Source organism: Lycium barbarum, chromosome 1, assembly GCF_019175385.1.
Source record: "Lycium barbarum isolate Lr01 chromosome 1, ASM1917538v2, whole genome shotgun sequence".
In the NCBI taxonomy this organism is placed as follows: domain Eukaryota; kingdom Viridiplantae; phylum Streptophyta; class Magnoliopsida; order Solanales; family Solanaceae; genus Lycium; species Lycium barbarum.
The window spans coordinates 168,860,748-168,883,833 of record NC_083337.1 but is presented as its reverse complement, the minus strand read 5'-3'; the positions used below and the strand labels follow the sequence as shown (position 1 = coordinate 168,883,833).

At 34.6% G+C, this 23,086-nt stretch overlaps 1 protein-coding gene across 1 annotated transcript; it reads left to right on the top strand.

Annotated features, from left to right (window-relative positions):
* The first annotated feature begins 21,517 nt into the window (after nt 1–21,517).
* Nucleotides 21,518–22,498, top strand: LOC132626619 (protein MAIN-LIKE 2-like). The gene is made up of 2 exons (XM_060341548.1): nt 21,518–21,836; nt 21,924–22,498. Exons 1-2 carry the CDS (start codon nt 21,570–21,572, stop codon nt 22,140–22,142), a joined length of 486 nt encoding a protein of 161 aa, XP_060197531.1. The 5' UTR covers nt 21,518–21,569; the 3' UTR covers nt 22,143–22,498.
* Nucleotides 22,499–23,086: the final 588 nt, after the last annotated feature.

Below are 23,086 nucleotides of genomic sequence, written 5' to 3'. Positions count from 1 at the left end.
CCCCTACCTGGAAGACAGACCAAAAGTTTCCTGCAAAACCATGCCTTATCAGGTAGAGTTTGTTAAGGTATAGTTTGCCTGGAAAACCCTATCTTAAGCCATAGTTTGCAGGCAAACTCTGCCCCATTGCCTACAAACTATGCCCGATGGGGCAGAGTTTGTACGCAACCTCTATCTAGCGAATTTTTATTGAATTTTCACCTGAGCAGGAGTACGAACTCGGAACCCTGAGGTTTTAGGCGAAGGGTAAAAGTTAAATACTTTCATTTTGATGGGCAAAAATTAAAGAGCACCCAAAATAAGGGCATTACTGCGAATTGCCCGTAGAAGTAAATAATACCTTTTTTTGAGCGGATTGTCCTTCATTTGGAGTGGTCTTTAATTTTTGCCCTTCATCTAATAACCCGAGGTTCTGAGTTCGAACCTCAGCTCAGTAAAAAAAAGAAGGAATTTTCGCAAGACAGATGTTTGGATTCACAACTAAGGCAGAATTTTTGCAAGGCAATTCTGCCCATGCAAAACTCTGCCTTAAGGCAGAATTTTACCTTCAGGCCAAAATTCTACCTTAAGGCAGAGTTTTGCATGGGCAGAATTTTGTACACAAAATTAGCATGATAAATAATGACATTAAATCAAGGGCATGAAATATAGAAGCAAAATGCATGTGTGTATCTGGAAGACAAACCAAAAGTTTCCTGTAAACCATGCCTTATCAGGTAGAGTTTGCTAAGGTATAGTTTGCTTGCAAAACTCTATTAAGCCATAGTTTGGAGGCAACCTCTAACCAGCGATTTTTTATTTTATTTTTAATTTTCACCTGAGCAGATATTCAAATCCGGAACCCTGAAATTTTAGACGAAGGGCGAAAGTTAAATACTTTCATTTTTTATGGTAAAAAATTAAAGACCACCCAAAATAAGAGCATTACTGGGAATTGCCCAAATCTCTTTTAAAAAAGAATTGAATGGATTCGCCAGATATCACTCTAAATAGGGTGATATAATTATGTTATTATTTGGGGATTCGGATCCTAATTAAGATCGCCCAATTATTTAATCTAGCAAAAATCCAACACAAACGACAACATTAAAACTGCTCTGCACGAATGTAAGTATTAGTACTAAAGTTTTTTTTTTTCCAAAATGACTTGAAAGCGTTGTTAGTAAGGGTGGTAACCGGTTTGGTCTTACCGGTTTTAACCGGTAACCGGACCGGTTAAACCGGAACCGGAACCGGAACCGGTAGCACCGGTTAACCGGTTCCGGTTAACCGTTTAATGGTTTACCGGTCCGGTTCCAATATTTTGGAAACCGGAACCGGTTAAACCGGTAAAACCGGAACCGGAACCGGTTAAACCGGTAAAAAATTAAAAAAAAAAAAAACTAAAGTATATAAGTAAGTATATATAGTATATAGTACATATATATAAGTATATATAGTATATATATTAAGTTATACACATATATAAGTATATATATATATTAAGTTATACACATATATAAGTATATATATATATTAAGTTATACACATATATAAGTATATATAGTATATAAATATATATAGTATATATATTAAGTATATATAGTATATATAGTAGATATGTATATATAGTATATATATTAAGTTATACATATAGTATATATATTAAGTTATACATATACATAAGTATATAGAGTATATAGTACATATATATTAAGTATATACATATATATAAGTATATATAGATATATAGTAGATATGTATATATAGTATATAGTACATATATATAAGTATGTATAAAGTATATATAGTATATATAGTAGATATGTATATATATATATATAGTATATATATTAAGTTATACATATATGTAAGTATATATAGTATATTAAGTTATACATATATATAAGTATATGTAAGTTATACATATATATGTATACGAAAAGCACTATTCTGTATTGCTGACTTGCTGTTAGGCTGTTAGTCAGTAAATATTTAAACTTTAATTATAAAGTTGTATAACATATGAAAATATAGCTACAATATACAAATAAATACTATAATATATATATATAATACAAAAAACAAAAAAAAAATAGATTTTAATCACTCCAAACCGGACCGGTTCCGGTTTGAGGTTTAAAACCGGTAAACCGGAACCGGTTAGGCGGTTCCAGTTTTGGAACCGGAACCGGCCGGTTTCCTAACCGGTTCCGGTTCCAACCGGTTAACACCCTTAGTTGTTAGTACTAATATTATAGATGTATGACGAATTAATTGCTACTATATACAAAGGGATATTGCCCGTAATATCATTTATCCATAGCCTTATCGAATAGTTTTTTTTTTACAAAAAAATTATTTCTCATTAATAATTAATGTTTGGTATCCGTTTTGAGGTTCTGACTAATTCGACTCGTGTTACGTAGAACTCATTAAAGAATGAAGCGTTTCCATTCGCAAGGCTCGAATCCGAAATCTCTATTTAATGATGAAAGGATCCCAATATAACTCTAGGGGTCTTTTGGTACGCGGAGTAAATTATCCCGATATTATAAGCCTGAGACTAATTTATCCCATCTGAAAGGTGTGATAAAATAATCCCAACTATGATGGGATATCCCATGATTAGTTTTGGGCTTCATTTTATACTCTATTTGGTGCAAGGTATAAAACTATCCTGGAATAAATTTATACCTTGTACTAAACATGGTACAAAAAATTAGTGGTGGGATATCCCAACTTATACCGTGCCCCAAAACCACCCCTTAGTGATAACTTATGGACAAGTTAGCAGTCGTGGGTTTGGAAATTAACCAAATATCAAGATCATGTTAATAAGGTCGGCATACTGTGCGTCTTACTTCTTCCGTTCCGTGCATTGCTTATATTCATCTCTTACGTTACTATCACGTTTTGTACTTGGCGAATTGTTAATAATTAAAAAAAATGTTAATAATCAAACATACTAAGTAACATTTATGAACTGTAAAACCAATATTACTACCTAGGGCACGTTGCGTTAGATAACAAATTTACCATTTTTATATGAGTAATTGTTAATTCTGGCCACTGGATGAGTTCCACTGTTTTCTTAAATTAGTAGTATTGGTTCACATCAGTACTCTTAATAAATCAATTAGGCAAACAGTTGATCTTGCACGGTAAATTTCTAGTGTTTGCCTAATTGGTGAGGTTGTTTTATGGTAACAAAAACAAAAGAGATCATAAAAAGAATTTCATTTGCAATCTGCACTGATGATCTCTGTTGGTCGTTTTTGCTCAGAGCAATTGCATGTAGAGTTTAAGTATGCGTTTGGACATGTGATTTCATCTCATGAGATGAAATCATCATTTGGACATATAATTTCATCTCAGATGAAATCCAAAATCATCCAAAAAGGCATAATTTGAGATTTGAAATCATGATTTTAAAAAATATAAATGTAAAAATTTGACCCATACGTTTATATTTTGTAAAAAAAGACCCATAAGTTGGTAGATATATTTACCAATCATGTTTACCAACCGTTTGTATTAAATATTAATCTGCAAGTTGGTAAAATATATTTACCAATCATGTTTACCATGTGGAAGGATTATATTAAAGAGTAGTTACATTACTATTCATGTTGAATTTTCCTTTTTATTGAATTAAAGTTTGATCAATTGATATTGTATTTTTTAGAAATACCTTCTAATAGCGTATTAATTTTATTATGAACTATGATTTACTCATTTGGTAAGATTGTTGTATTTTTTAGAAAGACCTTCTAGTAGCGTATTAATTTTATTATGAACTATGATTTACTCATTTGGTAAGATTGTATAAGAATTGAGAAAATTTTGATGGTTGTCACAACTTGTGGTGTTTTTATGTTTTTTAAAAAAACCTGCAACTTAAGAAATCCAAATTGCATGTTCAAACAAACGGCTCCTAACTTAACCGCAAAGTTAATTTATGAAGTGATCAGAATGAGCCAAAATCATATAAAGAGACAATAACACACTCCTTCAGTTAATGCGGGATAGTTATTGTGGTGGATAAATGGTATATATGTGTCTTGACACATGCTGAACTTAACACCCTGAACAAGACCTTTAAATCACAAGGCTCAACGCCCCTCTCTGACTCCTCACATGGTCCGTCTCCTAACAATCAACTTTTGGAACGTAATATGTAAGAAGACTATGATCCTATAAGCTCAGGGATGGACATAAGAAAACATATAACAAGTGGATCTAACATTATGTAACAAGAATTGAAATGGGTCTAGTTGTGATAACATATGTACTGAGTACATTAATGAAATGAATTTTAGGTGTAGCTAATTTTTAAAACTAGCTAGCTTATGAGAATTCTGAGACAATATGCTGACGACGCACTATAATTGAGCTAATCATGAGAACTAGTCCTAGTTATGAGGCTAATGTTCCCAAAATACAATAGGTCCAAAACCCTTAAAGGCTTAAACACACTCATTGATGACTTCACTGTATATATGTTATAAGTAGCTTAAATCTGTTTGGGAAAAAAACCCAGAAAACTCTCATTTTCTATTTACAGTACATGACTTGCTTTGCATGTTTTACATAATGCTTTTTAAAGGAAATATTCCCGTTCGCCACCGCCCAAATCTTAAAATATTACAATTACTTTGCTTAATAAGTAATGAAACAAAAAAAGAGCTGTATATAATATTCCCTCAAAATCCGCAATTCTCTATCCATGAAATCTCATTACTTTAATCATTCAAAAGAAGGCCATCTTCCCCAAATGATGACACTCACTTGACAGTATATCTCCGGCTCTAAACATGTTTCAAAAGACCAAATTCCTTCTTATTTTCAATACTATTTTAATTAGTGGCTGATCCAGCATTGCGATACTGAATTTATCTGAACTCGATATTTTCAACAAAAAACACAAATATATGTATACAAACTCACTAAAATAAATAAATAATCTGAATTCATAATTTTAAAAATATAATAATAAATTTAATACTAAGAATCTTTAAGATTGAACCCGTAATGATTAAATCCTGAATCCAATTTTGATTCTAATAGTACATCAGCATCAACATTACAGTACATAAACCTATTGATTGTTATTAGTACTTATATAATAACCACTATTGTTTAACTTCACCATCCACATTCCTAGCTAGCTAGGACCACATACAATACGAGTGTGTGTGTATATATATCTACAAAAAACTATATGCTCCCATAGTTAAAAATTACTCATACAATGCTTAAGAAAGGTGGTGTAGAACTCTTCTTATGGTCCAACTCCACCGTGATACGGCGGTGCTGTAGGCGGCGCCGACACATAAAGAAGCGTAAAGGTAACAACATTCGACTAGGCAAACGTCGGGGTTTCGGTCTCGGGTGTCGTCCTGCGGTGGTTTACTGGCGGTTCATGGCGGGTCATTTTCGAATGTTGAAGAAATTAGTCATTCAAATGGGATCTAATTGTGGATCGATAGAGGCTTATTATAACTTGTCTTTGCCGTTTTTCCGTTCGCAGATATTTCCCTTATGCTAATTAATTACAGTGTAATTTGACTGGTTTGTTTCAGTAACTTATGAAATATGTTATGAAGATTTACGTGGTTGTTATGGGTAATATTACGTTATAGCGTAGAGATATGTCTACGTTGACCGGTGCACCAACGAGTATATATTTCTTTTGTCGCTATTAATCATCTAATAAGGATACAGTTAATTTAGGACATTTTCGGATCAACTATTAAATGGTAAGGGCATATATACGTATATCCCCGAGGAGTTTAATCACTTGTTTCCGACTCCTCCACAAATATAAGTACATATTTTATCTTTATTATAGTTTTTAACGTATTATATGATGCTTTGAAAATCACAATATAAATGTTGGTACACTCTTGAACTCTAAAAATCCCCAGATTTCCTCAACAATTTGAAGAATAATGCACATTTATATGATGTCTTTAGCTCTAAACAAAAGCACTTGAATCATTGATCTAGTTAAAAAAGTGTTTCAAAAATCAGAAACATTATGCAAGGTCTTAGTCTCTGTTAAGTCGATCAAATCTACCATTTAGTAGAATGGTTTTAACTGTACTTGAGGTTTAAAAACGAGCATTTGGAATAAGGGATAAATGACTTTTTATGACTGACTGAAGTTTGATGTTGCTGCAATCTCTTTGTGCTAAAGGTTCATAACGCGCAATCAAATAATGCTTTCCATTTCCCTGTTTTATTGCTCGAAAAAAATGTTCGTAAGATCTTCCATTTCTCTTTATTATTCCTTTCTTATTTCTTCACTAATCAGCTGGTTAAACAATTAAAAACCCTCTTGACATCTTCAAGTTTGAACTCATCTGGTAGACTTGGTAATTATATATGTATACTGACATTGGATTTGAAAGAGCCACGTGACATGATCTTCCTTCAATGAGTTTCCTTTTACTATCTTTATCATTTGACGAGTTGTTATTTGCTGGCTGAAAGTTTGAATTTATTTCCTAATTCCTTTAGCAGACACAAGATTTAGGAAGCTCTCCATCACCAATTGGACCAAGAAGATCATCCGTAGAAGTAACAACGGCGATAGAGCGAGTGGCAATTAGTAATCATCATTAGGATCAAAACTATGTTTTTTTGGGGTATTGTTGATGAACAACTTTGGAACTCTAACTTGAATCTGGATGAAATTTTGAGATGCTTTTGTTTTAAATATTGAATATTTTCCTCATTTAATCCTTTCAACTATTACAGTTATTATGAATGGTGTTTGATTTCATAAAAGGTGCAGAAACAGGATCTAAATAATTTGGTAATACAAAATTGTTAACTGCTTAGGGTGGTCTAAACAGCAAAAATATTACTGCCTCCGTTCACTTTTACTTGTTCACTTTTGACTTTGCACGCCCCTTAAGATTTAATAAATGAAGTATGTATTTTACTATAATACCCATATTAATTTGTATATAGTCTCATTGAACTTGAAGAATAATTTGAAAATGAGTAATTAATATTAAGGGTAAAATAAGAAGAAAAAAAAGTTTGTCTTTCCTTGATATGCTAAAGTGGATAAGTAAAAGTAAACGGAGGGAGTATTTTATATTATACAGTTATATGACCCACTATAAAAAGTGTATTTTCTGGCGGTTTTAGAAGCATTTTACGGAGGTTTGGAACCGTCGTAAGTGTCACCTAAAAATAACTACGGTTAACGTGCATTTCTGGCTGTTTTGGCATCATTTATGGCGGTTTGCCTGAAACCTCCGTAATAGTATTAATGGCGGTGTTGAAAACCGCCATTAAACATAATTTTACCGCCGTAATCGTTCCGCTTTATTTGTAGTGTATGTGAGTTAAAATATTAACAAACGGCATATCTGCTCAATTTTGAATACTTCAAGGGTATACTTAGACCTTTATCGTATTAAATACAAGATCAATAATATATATCCCAACATGTAGAATTTCAGCTTTTTTACTCATGTAAAATGATGGCGTAGGAAAGAAAATTATCTAGGGGTATGATGGAGTAATTGAGATTCTTTCATTCTTAATTAAAATTTTCGGGGTCGAGTCCTAGGAAAGGCCAAACCATTAGGTGACACAAATGTATATTAGCAAATTAGTGAATACTGGATATCAAATAGTTATTAAAAAAACACGATTAATACTTCAAAAAGTAAAGTTAAGATTATTGTCTAATGTTCTGAGGGGAAAATACATAAATACTCCCCAACATATACTCAGATTAATTATGACGCACCCAACCTTTGCGGGCAACTTATTATCCCCCTGGCCTTATTTTTTCAGTATTTTTATGCCTTTTTAGGCTGACATGGCACCAAAAAAAATTATAATTTAAAAATAGCGAGTGAAAGCAGTAAAAATATTTTTTATATTTTAATAAAAATTAGTTTTCAAGAAAATTATTTATATTTTATCCTCTCACCCACCCCCACCCTCCCTTTCTTCCACATTTCAATTGTTAAAGCTTCAATCTTTATTGATTTTGGAGAAGATTTAGCTTAGTTGGAGACCAACCCAAATGCTAAATGTGAGTACTTTATCACCACCATTATCACCACCACCACGTCAGCACCACCGCCATCCACCACTACCTCTAAAATCTGTGCATTTTGCTCCGAAAACGACAACCTTGGAGAGTAAACACTCTAACTACGATAAAAACAACGATAAAAAGCACGATAAATCTCATGGGAAATCGAAAAAGAAGGCAAATTGGGGGAAGAAACTAGGATTTATCTTTGTTGGTGTTGCTGGGTCTTGCAGGTGTGTGTGTTGGGGTTCTTGTTGATCAAGAGAAGACAATTAACTTTGAGTATTTGGTTTTGTTTCTTTGCTATATCCGTACAATCTCGAGTTTTTTTTTTTTGGGCGGGGGGCCGCCTGAAATGAAGAAGAAGAAGAAGAAGAAGAAGAAGAAGAAGAAGACGAAGGGGGGTTTTGTTGACACCCAATTTTGTCCCTCATTTATTTCAATTTATTTACTCGGGCTTCTAAATTTACTGACGAGCTAAATACTTTATTTTCACTATTTTTTATTTCTTATTGCTACTATTATTAATATCGCTACTGTTATTTTCAACATTACGAGCATTACTTTACCACAAATTTTAAATGATTCGTCATCATTTCATTTTTTTTCAGGTTTGGACTCGTTAAATTAATTACAGAACAACACTTTGTTAAATCCTTATTTTTTTACATATTAATTATTAATTGTCTTCATATATTATATATTGTACTAGTTGTTAATTAGAAGCCCAAGAATAATTAAAATAGAGGATGAAGGGTCAACAATTTCAGCCAAATAAATGGCCCAAATTATCAGCACATACTCTAATTAATTCAACCAACCCACATTATTCCCTACCCAAAACAATTCAGCCCACATTATTTCCCTACCCAGCCCATTACCTAATTCTACCCGGTTCAACCCAAAAAACTACCCGACCCGGCCCACTTATTCTTTTCCTAAACCCTACCTCTCTTCCCCTTTTCTCCTTTTCCTTTTCTTTCTCCGCCTCCCTCGTCTCTCTCTACCCTACCTCTTTTCTCCGCCTCCCCCATCCCCTTCAGCTCTCTCTCTACTCTCCCTCTCTCGCCTCCCTCACGCTCCTCTCTTCCCCACACCACTACCCCACTCCGCTCCTCCTCTACCCTACTCCCCTTTTTTTCCCTTTCATCATCATCATCGCCGCACCCTGCTACCCCACTCTCCACTCATCGCCGCACCCACTCAACACCGACGACCCCACGCCTGCTCCCCGCTCCCTCTCTACCCTACTCTTTCTCCCTTTCATCATCATCATCGCCGCTTCCCCGTTCCTCCTTACCCCACACCGCTCCTCTCTCTCCCCACTCTATAAAGACAGAGGAGAGGAGATCGAAAAAAAGAGGAGGGGGAAAACAAAAAAATAAATTGATAGAATCTGGAACGAAAAAATGAGATCGAAACAGATCGGAAAATCAAAGACCGAAAAAACCAAAATCTGGAACCCAAAAAATTCTCCCAGCAAAAACATAAGCTTACATCGTGAAAGGGATTACTCAGCGTTTTTCAGAGATATCCCGCTGTTTTTCACACTCGTTTCCCTTTTCCGGCGAACTTTTAGCCGCAACAAAGGGTTTCCGACAAATTCCAGTTTGATTTCTCTGATTTTAAAATCTTCTTTTGCGTCGTGTATTCGGATGTGTTGAGTTTCGCACTCAAAAAGAATTCGAGTGTCGTTCGCGTTCAAGTTTAGATTTCGAGGCCGCGACGCCCCATTTCACTGTACCACAAAAAGGTTGCTGCGTGGAGAAAATGTTGAGTTTGCTAGCATGTTTGCATCTCTTTCTCTTTGTTGCGTCATGTTGTTTACTTTTCCAAATTCAGTTGGTCTGTAGTTTATTTCTCAAGTTAGAATGACGAATATTACGCCAATCCAAGTATCCTATTCAGTTGAAACTGCTGTTGCATTTTTTGCCATTCTGCCGCTGTATATTGGTCTATGGAACGTTGCGCTTTAACCATTTTCCTGCTTCATATATGGTCCTGAACTGCTGTGGTTTAGCCATTTTAGTTACTGCTGTGTCTAGCTTAGTTTAGGCAGTATGGGATTCTATTGCTGTGTTGGTTCAGTTGGTGCTCTCTGACTGTTTTTTAACTAGTATACGATGGGTTGAGGCGCTTAAGCATTGAAACTGTTTAACATTATCCATGATAATTGAGGTCCAAAATCGATTACTATTTTATAAGGTTGAATGAAGTGTATGTGTTTCTATTCCTTTCCTCCATCTTCTGCCTTCTTTTTACCACTTGGGATTTTCATAACACATAGGAGAAAAGTCTTGTAGTTGCCTAAAATTGTTCATGGTTGTTGATCAAAATATTGTCTGTTGGCACCTTAAACTTGCTGTTGGTTATGGTATTGTTGAAAAATCAGAATGGGCTCAAAAGAGTTTAAGCATTCAAACTCAGTCTAGCGACTTTAAACTTAGGCAAGTGATCTGTTGAGTTTTGTGAATGAAGTGTTTGCCATCATATTTTCAATTGCCTCGTCATATGTACTTGAAATGGAGAATGTTCTCATGAATATTGCTGAGTGTATGCTGGATTTCTATGCTTGATTATTGCGACACACGCAGTGCACTGGTTCGAGTACTTGTTTAAATGAGACTGTAGAGTACATATGTTTTCTCTTACCTTTACTGGGCAACATTTTACTAGACTGTTGTGTTTGGCTCTATCTGAGCACAATAAGTCATTAGAATTAATAGTTAATTTGTTTGCCGGGTTAGTTGGTAATCTATGTGCTAATTGATTCAAGCAACCCTGTAAAACATGTGATATTTCCGCATCTATTCAGCTTTACATGCTAAGTACACTTGTATCCATTATGTATATGTATGTATACGACAGGTATACTTTAGCCAATACATTCTTTATGAATGTACATACATAAGATATACCAAAATATACATAGTATATACATTATCTACTGATTTGTTTTGAGTTATATTTTATATGTTTAACCTTATTTATTGGTTATATACTAATTCTTTTCTTTCGTTTTTATGCATGATTATCGCATGAGTCCGAGTGACTCGTCATCTCCCGCATTTGGTGTTGGATCAAAAGCCCAACGGAATCCTCTTCTTGAGTCAGCCTATCAGTTCTATCCGCAGCAGCAGTCCTAAAAATGGATTGATCCATTTACTCTTCTTTCCTTCTATCTTATTTTTTGTTGTGTATTTTTGATTTACCTTGTACGACTAACACTTAATTTTTGCCTCTTAGTTTATATGAATTATAGAGAATTAGTATGGGTAGTTGTAGAAACAATAAGTAGTCATCTTAAGGAAGAACTATTAGTAATTCCATCAACTTAGTTTTCTTTTATCTATTTTGTCTATTTCTAAATATGTTTATAATACCTATAGTATTCACTTATATTATACAATTGATTTTCAAAGACGCGAAGTTGTGAATATCTATTTTGAATTAAGAGTATGTCCTATTCTTATTATCTTAGAAAATTTTGAAATGTCACTAAGACGTAAGTATGAACTCATGTATACTTTATCAACAACTCTTCAAGTTTGAATCAATCACGTACATTTTAGTCCGGCATAGTTAATAAACATAATAAAGAAGAAGGAAAAATCCCATCTTATCTTTACTTTTAAAACAAAATCAGTTAATGTCTTCCCTTTTGAGTTATGTTCAAACATGTTTAAAACATTACACCATTCTGCGTTTTTTCTTCAATTTATTTTATAAACTCTTTTGTGTAAATTATTATTTTCTACAAGTCCTATTTTAATAGCATTCTTACAGGTCTATTTATAACTTTAGCCACATTTACAAAGCTACGTTCTTTCCTATAATACTATATTTATACTTAGCTTAATTAATTATAAGTCCGGTCGGTTAACCATTGTTAATGGGTCTTAAAGGATGCCTAATACCTTCCCTTTAGACTAATTGAACCCTTACCTAGAATCTTAAGCTTCGCAGACCTTAAACAGAGCAAACTTTAGAAAATAACTTTGATAAACTTTAGGTGTCCTAATTCACCACAAATAATTAGGTGGCGACTCCTTAAAACAAATAAACAAAAAATAGGAATCTCCAATATGTCGTACTTCTAATTTAACCCGGGTTAAAAAGGGGTGTGACAGGTTTATGATGAAATTGAATGTGTGTATTAATGGAGGAAGAAAATGGGTTGAATGTTTCTTGAAAATAAGCTCTTTATGATTGATGATTAAATTGAATGTGTGTGTTAATGGAAGAAGAAAATGGGTTGAATGTGTGCGTATGTTAATGGAGGAAGAAAATTGATTGGTTAATTTTTTGAAAAAATATTTATGATTGATGAAAGAAATTGAATGTGTGTGTGTTGATGGAGGAAGAAAATGGGTTGAATGTGTGTGTGTTAATGGAGGAAGAAAATGGGTTGAATGTGTGTGTGTTAATGGAGGAAGAATATGGGTTGATTGATTTCTTGAAATGAAGAAGAAGAAAAAGGGTTTAGTGATGAAGAAGATAAAATTAATGGAGGGTTTAATGGTTAATTAGAGGTTAATTAGTGTAAATATAATTAATAAAAGAAAAATTAAATGAAAAAAGAAAGGAAAAGTAGCACCAATGTGGCATTGACATGACACTGACGTGGCGCCGATGTGGCGGAGAGTGTGCAACACTCTCCACCGTGCAACTGGGCATTAAATTTTTTTAGTGCCACGTCAGCCTAAAAAGGCCACAAAAATATTAAAAAAAATAAGGCCAGGGGGGTAATAGGTCGCTTGCAAAAGTTAGGTGCGTCATAATTAATCTGAGTATACGTTTGGGGGTATTTATGTATTTTCCCATGTTCCGAGACGATCATTCATATAAATAAAATTTCATTGGTGTAGGTGGTACAATTATTTCTTGCACAATTTGCAACTTTTTTCTGATGTATTTGTTGTGTAATTTATTTTACTCTATATTAAGGAGCAAACATAGTCCAGAAAAAAATTACAACTAGATATAGGGACTGTTATACCCTATTTTAATCGGAGTCAAAATAGTTTACAATATCCCGGTAATTCCGGGGTTAATTAAAGTTAAGGAGTCGCCACCTAATTATTTATGGTGAATTAGGACACCTAAGGTTAGTTAAAGTAATTATCTAAAATTGATTTTATTTTAAAGTCTACGAAACCAAAAAGATCTAGATAAGTGTTCAATTAGTCTAAAGGGAAGGTATTAGGCATCCTTTAAGACCCATTAACAATGGTTAACCGACCGGACTTATGTTAATTAATTAAGGCTAAAATACAAATATAGCATTTAAAATTTAGAAGAATGGCTTATAAATATTGCTAAGGTTTTAAAGAAAAATATAGTGTTGTTATTTAAAATAAGACTTGTGGAAAATATACTAATTTACATGAAAGAAGATTCTAAGTGCTATTTAAAAGTAAGACTTTTAAAAGACTATTAGTTCAATATAGATTATGCAAAGGTTGTTTTAGCAAGTACATGTTTCAAGTGTTGAAAAAGAGCTAAAGTGAAAAGTTATCCACAGAATTAGTTTGCCTTTTTATCTCTCAAAATAAACTAACGTTAGTGATGTTTTGAAGAAAAATTATGTTATGTGAATGGTTTTGAAGTTGGACTTAATTCTTTAGCAAACTCGATGGGTTCAATTCTACATTTAAAAGTTAGTCGCATGCTAATCTTAAGTCATTATATCAGATATCAATAACATCAACATGCATTCAAAGAAATCATTCAAAACACACATTCAAACAAAATAATAAACAGAGTAAAGAGTTGAAAATTTAAAAAAAAAAAAAAAAAAGGGAATCTCCATGGGTGAGCCTCAAGCGAATTTCATCGTTTTCTTGTTGTAGGATAAGATTTAGGAATAAAGACACGTGTCGACTCCATGCACGGGTAATGTATTAATGCCGAGTCTCAATTTGAAACTCCGTTTTGAGTGAGCCCCGGATTGGGACTCCATTTTCTCCGATGTGTACATGTAAAAAAAAGATAAAGATTAGTGCCAAAGAAATCTACCCGAGGATATCATGGTTTTAAAATGCACACATAACATGAATTTAACGTGAACACATAGGCAATTTTCCAAAAACCAAATGGTATTCAGTAATGCCAAAACAGAAGGTACAGTTAACAGACTATAGAAGCCCAGTGAATAAACTTTCTTTATCTGATCAATATGACTAAACATGTGATAGAAAAGGAAGGGAAACAAAAAAAATCCTTGCAACCAGCCACCCAAGAAATAAAGCTACTCCATTGCAGACATAAAGCCTAGAGTTCCTTTGAGCGGCACATGAGCAGTTGAGTTGTTTCTTTTTTTTTTTTTTTTACTAATCAGGTAATAGCTAAGTGAATTTTTTATGCAGAAAGAAAATCGTTGAGTGAGGAAGTAAACAAAAACCTGCCACCTTTAGTTGCAGTTGGTGGTTCTACAAACTATTGACACGAGTGACATCCAATAAACAACTGAACACAAGCTAAAAAGAAAAACAACTTTTAGCATCACTCTGGTCTTCACAAACAGTAATTCCCTGCCTCTGGTATCGATACAACTTCGAACTTCCTAACAGTTCCGATGTAAATTGCCACAAAAGAAGGAAAACAACAAGAATATTCTCGACAAGAGTGTCAATAGTTGCTTTATAATTTCAGCTAGGGACTACTAAATCAATTCTGCAAATCTTAACTAAAACAGATCCGAATGACTTTAATGAACAACAACACAGTGGTATGTTGACTCCTCAACGAATTAGAGCTAGATTTTAGAGCATTTTTGCTAAAAAAACTTGCAGCAGCAAGGTTGAGCTAAAGCTAAGCCCATTTCTTTACTCGTTTAACATATAGGCCTTATGTGTTACTACCTGTTTTAATCATATACACAATATACCCAAGATGTACACACCACGATGTGTATATCAGATGTATATCGAATGTATATCTTCTTCTTACCTTAATAACCCACTGTATATCCTATGTATATTCGGCTTTAAATAGGTTCTAAGTCCTGGAAATTCAGTCTAAGCATCCAAACTACAGTAGACGTCTTTCAAATTCATTTAGTAATTAATATCCTATCCTAACAGCTCGCAAACATCAAATAAATAACATGACAACAAAGAAAATACATAACTACTACAAAAATAGCAGAATAAGCTAAAATTTTAACTAAAGCAGAAACTAAAGACTAAAAGCAATAAGTGTATCAAGGTTTACCTTTTTTGTGTGCAATGAACGGGGTGCGGGGTCGCGGATCCACACTCGAATGTTAATACCTCCCAGCTCGCGTACACTCGGATTCAAAGCAATAATAGAATAAAATAGAGTAGAATGTTTGGTATTTTAAAATCGATGTCAAGAAATAAAGTGAGACTGTTTCTTGTCTTTTTTTTTTCTAGAAAATTCAAACCGCTAAAAAAGACCCCCCCTCGGCTATGGACTTAAGGCCATTTTATAGTAAAATATGACTATGGTTTTTGTTTGAATTCGAGATTCTTGGCTCCAAATAAAGTTCAAGGAGCCGTTTGAATTCAAATTCGAATCCCTAAAAGATGCTTTCTTTTTAGAAATTTCAGAAATGTTTTTGACCATTTATGTTGACCAAACCGTTGAAGAGGCGAGAGGGGAACATTTGCACAGAAATGGGGTGTCAAAGTCTGTGATGTTGAAAGAGAGCATAGCAGTTATCTGAAAGAGGAAAGGAAAGAGGAGAAGATGACAAGGTGCGGCTGATCTGGAGAGGAGAGAAAACTTGTATAGAAATGGCAAGACCAAATCTGCCATGGCTGAAAGTAAGTCGTCTCTTGTGTTGAAGAGGAAAGGGAGAGGCGTTGGGTTAGGTTCTGTTCTTATTTTCCTAATTGTAGACGATGAGTTAGGTTTTAAAAGAAAGTGGGCCGGGTCGGGTAAATACCGGGTGTGGGCTGGTCGTTTTGGGCTGGACGAGTGGGATGAATGGTGAATTAACAAATGGGCCGCTTCGGGTCAGATGAAGTTGTTGGGCTGGATCGTTTGGGCCATTAATTGGCTGAAAATATGGATCCTTCCTCCTTTATTTAAATTATTTTTGGGCTTCTAATTTAAAAACTAGTACAATGTATACTATGATAATTAGTGATTAATATGTAGAAAATAAAGGACTTGATAAAGTATAATTAATTTAACGAGTACAAAATCTGAAAATAAAATGATGACGAACCATTTTGTGATAAAGTAATGCTAGTAATGTTGATAGTAAAATGGTGAAAATGAAAGTAATGGTATTAATAGTAGTAGCAATAAAAATAATAGTGAAAATAAAATGTTTAGCTCGTCAATAAATTTAGAAGCCCAAGAAAATAAATTGAAAAGGAGGGACGAAATTGTGTGTCAACAAGGACTCCCTTTTCACGTCGATAACACCACCACACCACCTGCATGTTGTAGTGCTGTGAATATTCCTTTCCGCCTACATTGTTTTCAATGGAGCGCATTTTTCATGCAAAATATGAGCAAGCCGGTGTGAATATATTCTAACTAAAGGGATGTTTGCATATATCCAGGTATTGAAGACATTGGAAAGGAAATAAGAAATCTTTTTAAGGGCAACTTCTCAGCAAGAGGAATAGATCCTATACATGTTACAACAATTCAACCATGAGCAAGCTTATTTCTTAAGTTTATGGACAATATATGGTTCACAAATGTACTGTAACTCCCCAAAAGGAAAATATTATCACGCAATTATGACTAAGTTGTCTTTTCCATGGTGGGTGGATCAACATCCAAAAAATGGATGGTTGAGTAGGTCTGCTGAAGTGGGTCGCTTTGCTTGATGTGGGGTGAGACATCAGATCACAAAATCATCAAAGTTAGAGTTGAATATGAACAAGCTAATATAAACCTCAGTATCTTGAACGAATTTTCAATCGGGCTACTTCATTGTTCCAACACTTCACGGCTTGACACTTTTTGATATACTTTATAAGCCGTTTAAGTCCCTTAGGAGGAATCCCCCCATACATCATTTTAAGGGCGTAATGCCCATCATCCAAACATAAGACTTTTGGTTTTCCCTTTCAAAAAATTCTTTGAGGCCCACTAGAACACTAATTCCATGGGTTTTCCTTCATTTGGAGCTTCATACGCACACCTCTGATCGCAATTGAGATCGTATTGTATACACAGTCAGTGCGACACTGAGTTTATTGGTGAATCTATCGACCTTTGGCATGCACCAAATTGTGAACTTGGCCGGAGATGTGGAAGGTAGCAAGGCCAGTTACTGTTTCCTTAAGGAAAACGGTAGCAAGGTCTTGCGGGAAGCCGTTGAGGAATATGTGTTTATTACATCGAAGAGAGCCCTCTGAGTTATGCGGCATTGTAACGCAACACATACTCATACCACTTCTCCTTATTTCATGGTTGAACCGATTTTGAGCAATCAATAAATTGGGATGATACCTCACCTGATTTGCTAGTCTAGAGAACGATTGTGTTGATTGTTGAGTTGTGCACACTCTATCTCCTTGTTTTTATCTATCATCTTAACAATCTTTGATGGCAATCAAGATCATGTTTATAAATAGATCCGAGCCATGTATTTATAATCTACTACCAGTAATTTTGTTATCAAGAACTTTATTTACAAATATGAAAATTATTGAGTAGTTTATTTCAAAGTCCTACTATATTACACGAAGTTCTACTAAGAATTTAGAAAATTGAAAACTTGGAATGGAGATTTATTGCATTTTTAACTTCACCATAACAATGAAAAAATAAAGTCGTTTTTTGAAAGGTCAAATTACGAATACAAAATCTATTGAAGTTTTTCATCATTAATTATTACTTCTTCACACTGTTGGTGGTTAAAAGGGCATCTATCCAGAGAGCTAACATGTAGTTGTAACTTTGAAATGAAATAGAAAATTTATAACTTGGAAAGACAATTTAATGTGTTCTTATAACACTATACAAAAATAGAATAATGAAGTTGTATTTTAATTAAAAATACTTGGGAATTATATTTAAGCTTTCTCAAGGTGACTATACAATGAGATAATGAATCTTTTTATAAGTTATTATTTTTCCTATTGTATAAAAGTTGAGAAATTGAAGAAAAACTTGGAGATTTGGATAGGAGATTTACTTCACTGATCTAATGGCGCCACATACAAGAAAATATTGGAAAGTAAGATTAAATAAAATACAAGAAAATGATAAAGTTGTAAAAAATTAATTGTAACTTTTTAACAAATATGACTGAAGGAATGATAAAGAAAGTGGTTAAAAAAATAAAGATTTTTTTTAAAAATTTTGTGGGTTTAAAATAAAGATGTGTTTTATATATCAAAATACCATTTAAATCTTGTAGTCCTGAATATATCGTGGCGGATATTGGGGTAAAGAGTTACTAAATATAGAAAATGACATTAGCTTTTACACAAACTATTAATATATATATATAACACAAACAAATTCAAACGGAAGGAATATGTTTTTTGGATTTCGACGCGCCTAACATTAGTTTTTGCCACATCAACGTTACAAGGATATAAATTTCATCTTAGACAAGATCAGGGGTAAGCGTTAGCCTTAGAGTTAGAGTGTGCAATTGACTTTTGGTAATAAGTTTTAGGGGTAATTTATGTATTCTTTTAAATTTGTTGATATTTTCGATTAAATCTTCTCATTACTAGATTTTTATAGGAAAAAAATTATAGGAATGAATTGTTATTCCTTTTCTCCTATCAAATTGAGTATGATTGTATGTGTAATAGCATTTACTATACTAGAAATATTAATGAACTGGAATATCGTAATTGTTCACGATAGCATTCTCCTTTCCGCCCGACTCTTTAGTCCTAAAAACACTGATTTTAAGAATGAACCATTGCCCTTCTACCACCTTGATTGCCTTCATGTTTGTTAGTTCGTTTTGCCTGCTTAGTTTGAAAGTGCATGAAGTAGGCTTGTTCTTTAATTTATCAAGATCCTGCCATGTTGGCCGGCTCTTTAGAAATTCTTCAAGCTCTAGCAAATAGGATAAAATTATTTTTGAAAGAGAACCTTATTGGATTATTGACACTTATGCCCTTAATTTGTGTTGGTCATTAATTTTGCTCCTCATAATATTTTTTTTTTTCGTTGGGCATATTTTTATTTGCATCATAATATTCCACAAGTTATATCCCTCATGAATAAAGAACGTATGCTCGCTGGTATAAATTTGATTGCAAAAGAGCAAAAAAAATAAACAGCAGCCCATTTGAAGGGTAAAGTGCAATTTTTTCAACCTTATTCCATCTCTTTTCTAGACGCATTCCTATTAATTGAAACTAGTTTTAGCGTACGCGCTTTGCGCGTGACCAAAACGCGCATCTCATTTGACAACAAACACTATATAGGATTAACGATAATTGACATTTTATTATTTAGTTTTTCCTTCACATTTTAATCATTTGATCAAGGATTCATTTGTTTTGTATTCTTTTATATTTTACTATGTGTAATCGCGCGAACCAATAAATAATTTTTATAAAGAAAGTACATTTTTCATAATAAAATTTATCTAAATGATGAAAGTATAATGTTATTACACGGACATGATAGATGAATTCAATTTTTTACTGAACATCCAAACTGTGAATATTTTTAAAATCTGATGTTGATTTAGAAAGCACAATAATGATTTAGAGAATTTATTTAAATGGAATAGAGTTTATTGGAACACATACTTAATTTTTTGTGCATAAATATTATAGAAGAGTTTGATTAAAGAGTGAAATTTTTGTAGACATTTTAGTCGATCTACTATTTACGAATCCGCGACTTAAATAGCACAAAAAATAAAAAGTTGAACCAAACTAGTACAAAAAAAAAAAAAAAAGAACATAAGTAGTATTCACGCACGAAATTCGTGCGTGAAAAGACCAAACTGCAAAAACACAGTTTTGGCCTTTCACGCACGAATTTTGTGCGTGAATGGGGTCGTCATATATTGACCCCATCTTCCCCACCTGACCCGACTTCTCCCTTCCCCACCGCCATTAAACCCTCGTTCCAGTGGTCCCACCCCCCTTAAAACGGTAATTTCGTGTTATGTTTCAATCCAAAACTCAATATTCTTGGTATATTGAAGTGTAGGAACAAGTTTCTAAGGTTGGATTTCGGAATAGAGCGGCGTATAACACATTTTAAAAACTCAAAAAAAGCTTCAATCTAGGTATTTCACTACGAATTTTCTATCACATTGTTAAATATATTATTACCCTAAGCATGATCATTGTATAACTGTGGTGGATTACTCGTTTTGCTTTTTTTTTTTTCTTTTGCGTTTTTGGGCAGTCCGTGCACTGTTGGGACTGCCCATTTTTTCATTTATTTTTTTACATGTTTATGTATTGTTAATTAGTTAATTATTTATTGCTTGTTTATGTAGTATTTGTTAATTGTTGGATTAACGACTTTAGTATTTATTAATTGTTAGACTAGCTATTTCAATTGTTAGACTGGCTAATTATTTATTTTGTTTTTGTTAAGCTAATTGTTTATTTGTTAATAATTTCTTAATTGTTTCATTAGTTAATTAATTGTTTATTTGTTAAATATACGATAATAATTTATTAATTTTTTGATTAGTTACTTAATTTTTTGATTAGTTACTTAATTGTTTATTTATTAAATATATGATAATAACTTGTTAATTAATTGATTAGTTAGTTATTTGTTTATTTATTAATTATTTATACTAATTGTATGCTAACTAATTGTTAATTATTTGACTTATCTTTATATTTTAGGAATGAAAACCCTTAGTTTAGGATTCTTAACCCGTAGCTTAGGATTGAAAACCCTTAATATAATTTTCTATAAAAGATTATATAACTAAGATTACATGTTAATGATTTATTTAAAATACGTAAAACAGATGGGTCACCACAATCTTTAATAAAATATTTGATAAAAGATTACATAACTAATACTAATACTACTTGTTAATGATTTATTTAAAATGCGTAAAATAGATGGATCACCACCCTCTTGATCCGGGGCCCTTCGACCGAGAGTTACTGTATCTTCAGCCCGAGCATAGGTCGCAACATATATGGACATCCGACCTGCAGCTTGAGTCTCAGGTCCGTACCCGGTTAGGGGACTCAGCATGGGAGATCTTAGCTGCTCACCCCCCACATTCTCGTGTCCTGGATATACTACGTCGGGGCGGTATCTACCGGTGCGTCGAAGTTGGTCGGGTACAGCACGATAGGTCGCTAGTGACGGCATTGATTGAGAGGTGGCGACCGGAGACGCACACATTTCATCTCCGCACCGGTGAGGCTACCATTACCCTTCAGGATGTGGAGGTCTTTATGGGCTACAGGTTGATGGACACCCATTGTATATTGAGGATCCTCCTGTGCTGTCGCCTTACCGGGGTGAGTTGATTAGGCTCACCGGTTTCGCAGCTCTGGATGGTTATATTTCCGGCCAGAGTCGGCTTTTGTTGTCGGCCCTTTACGCTCACTTGCGCCTCACAGACATGCAGCATCCGATTGGAGAGGACACGCCTCAGGCTGATGTTGATCGACGTGCGCGTCTATACCTGCTCATCATATTCGGGGCCATCCTATTCCCGAACACTTCGGGTTCGCATATGAGCTTGAGGTATCTTCGGTATATCGACGATCTCGCCGAGATAGGATGTTATAGTTGGGGCGCTGCTGTGCTGGGCTACATGTATCGAGGATTCTGCCGATGTTCTATGGGCACGAGGGTAGAGGTCCCTGCATTTTGCTCGCTTCTTCAGGTAATATATTTAAGTGTGTGTAATTATACACAAAATATTTTTTTTTTATAACGATGACTGATTTTTTTTTTTAATTGACTATATTAGATATGGGTGTGGACTAGGTTGAGACCTTTTCAGCCCATACCAGCTGACCCTCCCGCTGACTATCTTACTGTCCCGATGCCATACGCGCGGAGATGGTCGCGAGGCGTACGCCGACGTATGGAGACGCACCACAGCCTTCTCCCGTTTAGGGATCAGCTGGACCGCATGACGGCACAGACGGTATGTTCATATTTTGGATTCACACGCTTGACCACATAACTACTATTTTAGTCTTTTGTTGTTAACTAGTTCAATTCTTTTTACAGGCTTTTATATGGACGCCGTATGATCATATTTTGGATGAGCTGCCGGCGTTTTGTAGGGCTGGTCAGCACATGTGGATGTCGCGGTGTCCATTGATACATATGGATATCGTTGAGTATCACGCGCCCGACCGCGTGTTACGACAGTTTGGGTATGTACAGAATATACCCGTGGCTACGGTTTGGGAGCATGACCACTATGCGAGGGACGAGCGTGCGGGCGTCGATGATGCATGGCGACTCCATATGCAGCAGCAGGTCCAGAGTTGGGATGTGAGGATGGCGAGCCTAGCGGTGGTCGGACATGACACTCCCATCCATGTGTACATGGAGTGATACATGCGGATCACTCGCATCATTATTGGCAACCCCTCTAGGCATCGTCCAGATGGCCTGGGATATGTAGCTCTCACAGGAGCGTACAAGGCGCTGGTAAGTTTTATTAGTATTAAACTTAAACCATCGTCTTATGTACTACTTTACAAATTTATTCAATTGTTAATATTTGCAAACATATGCAGGTACAGACCGTTCAGACGATGCGCTATGAGAGCACTGCCCGTACGGAGTCCCCCGAGACGGCGCAGTATACAGCACGGATGATTGAGCTTGCCGAGACTGGTATGAGTCAGGCACATGACTTTGAGCGTCTCCATGAGCGTGTTCCCGGTGCCCCACCTGGGGCAGCAGGTGGCCGTGGTCGCCGAGGAGCTGGTGGCCGTCGCAGAGGTGGTAGGGCTGGGCTATCACAAAATTCCGCGAAAGACACACTTGTGATATGGAAGAAAATCGAGCAGATCATTATAATTTAGACACAAACATGATTGCTCAAGTGTTACTTAAAGACATTGCCGAAACGCCAAGGTAACTTATCCTACCTAGTACATTATATGTCTTATA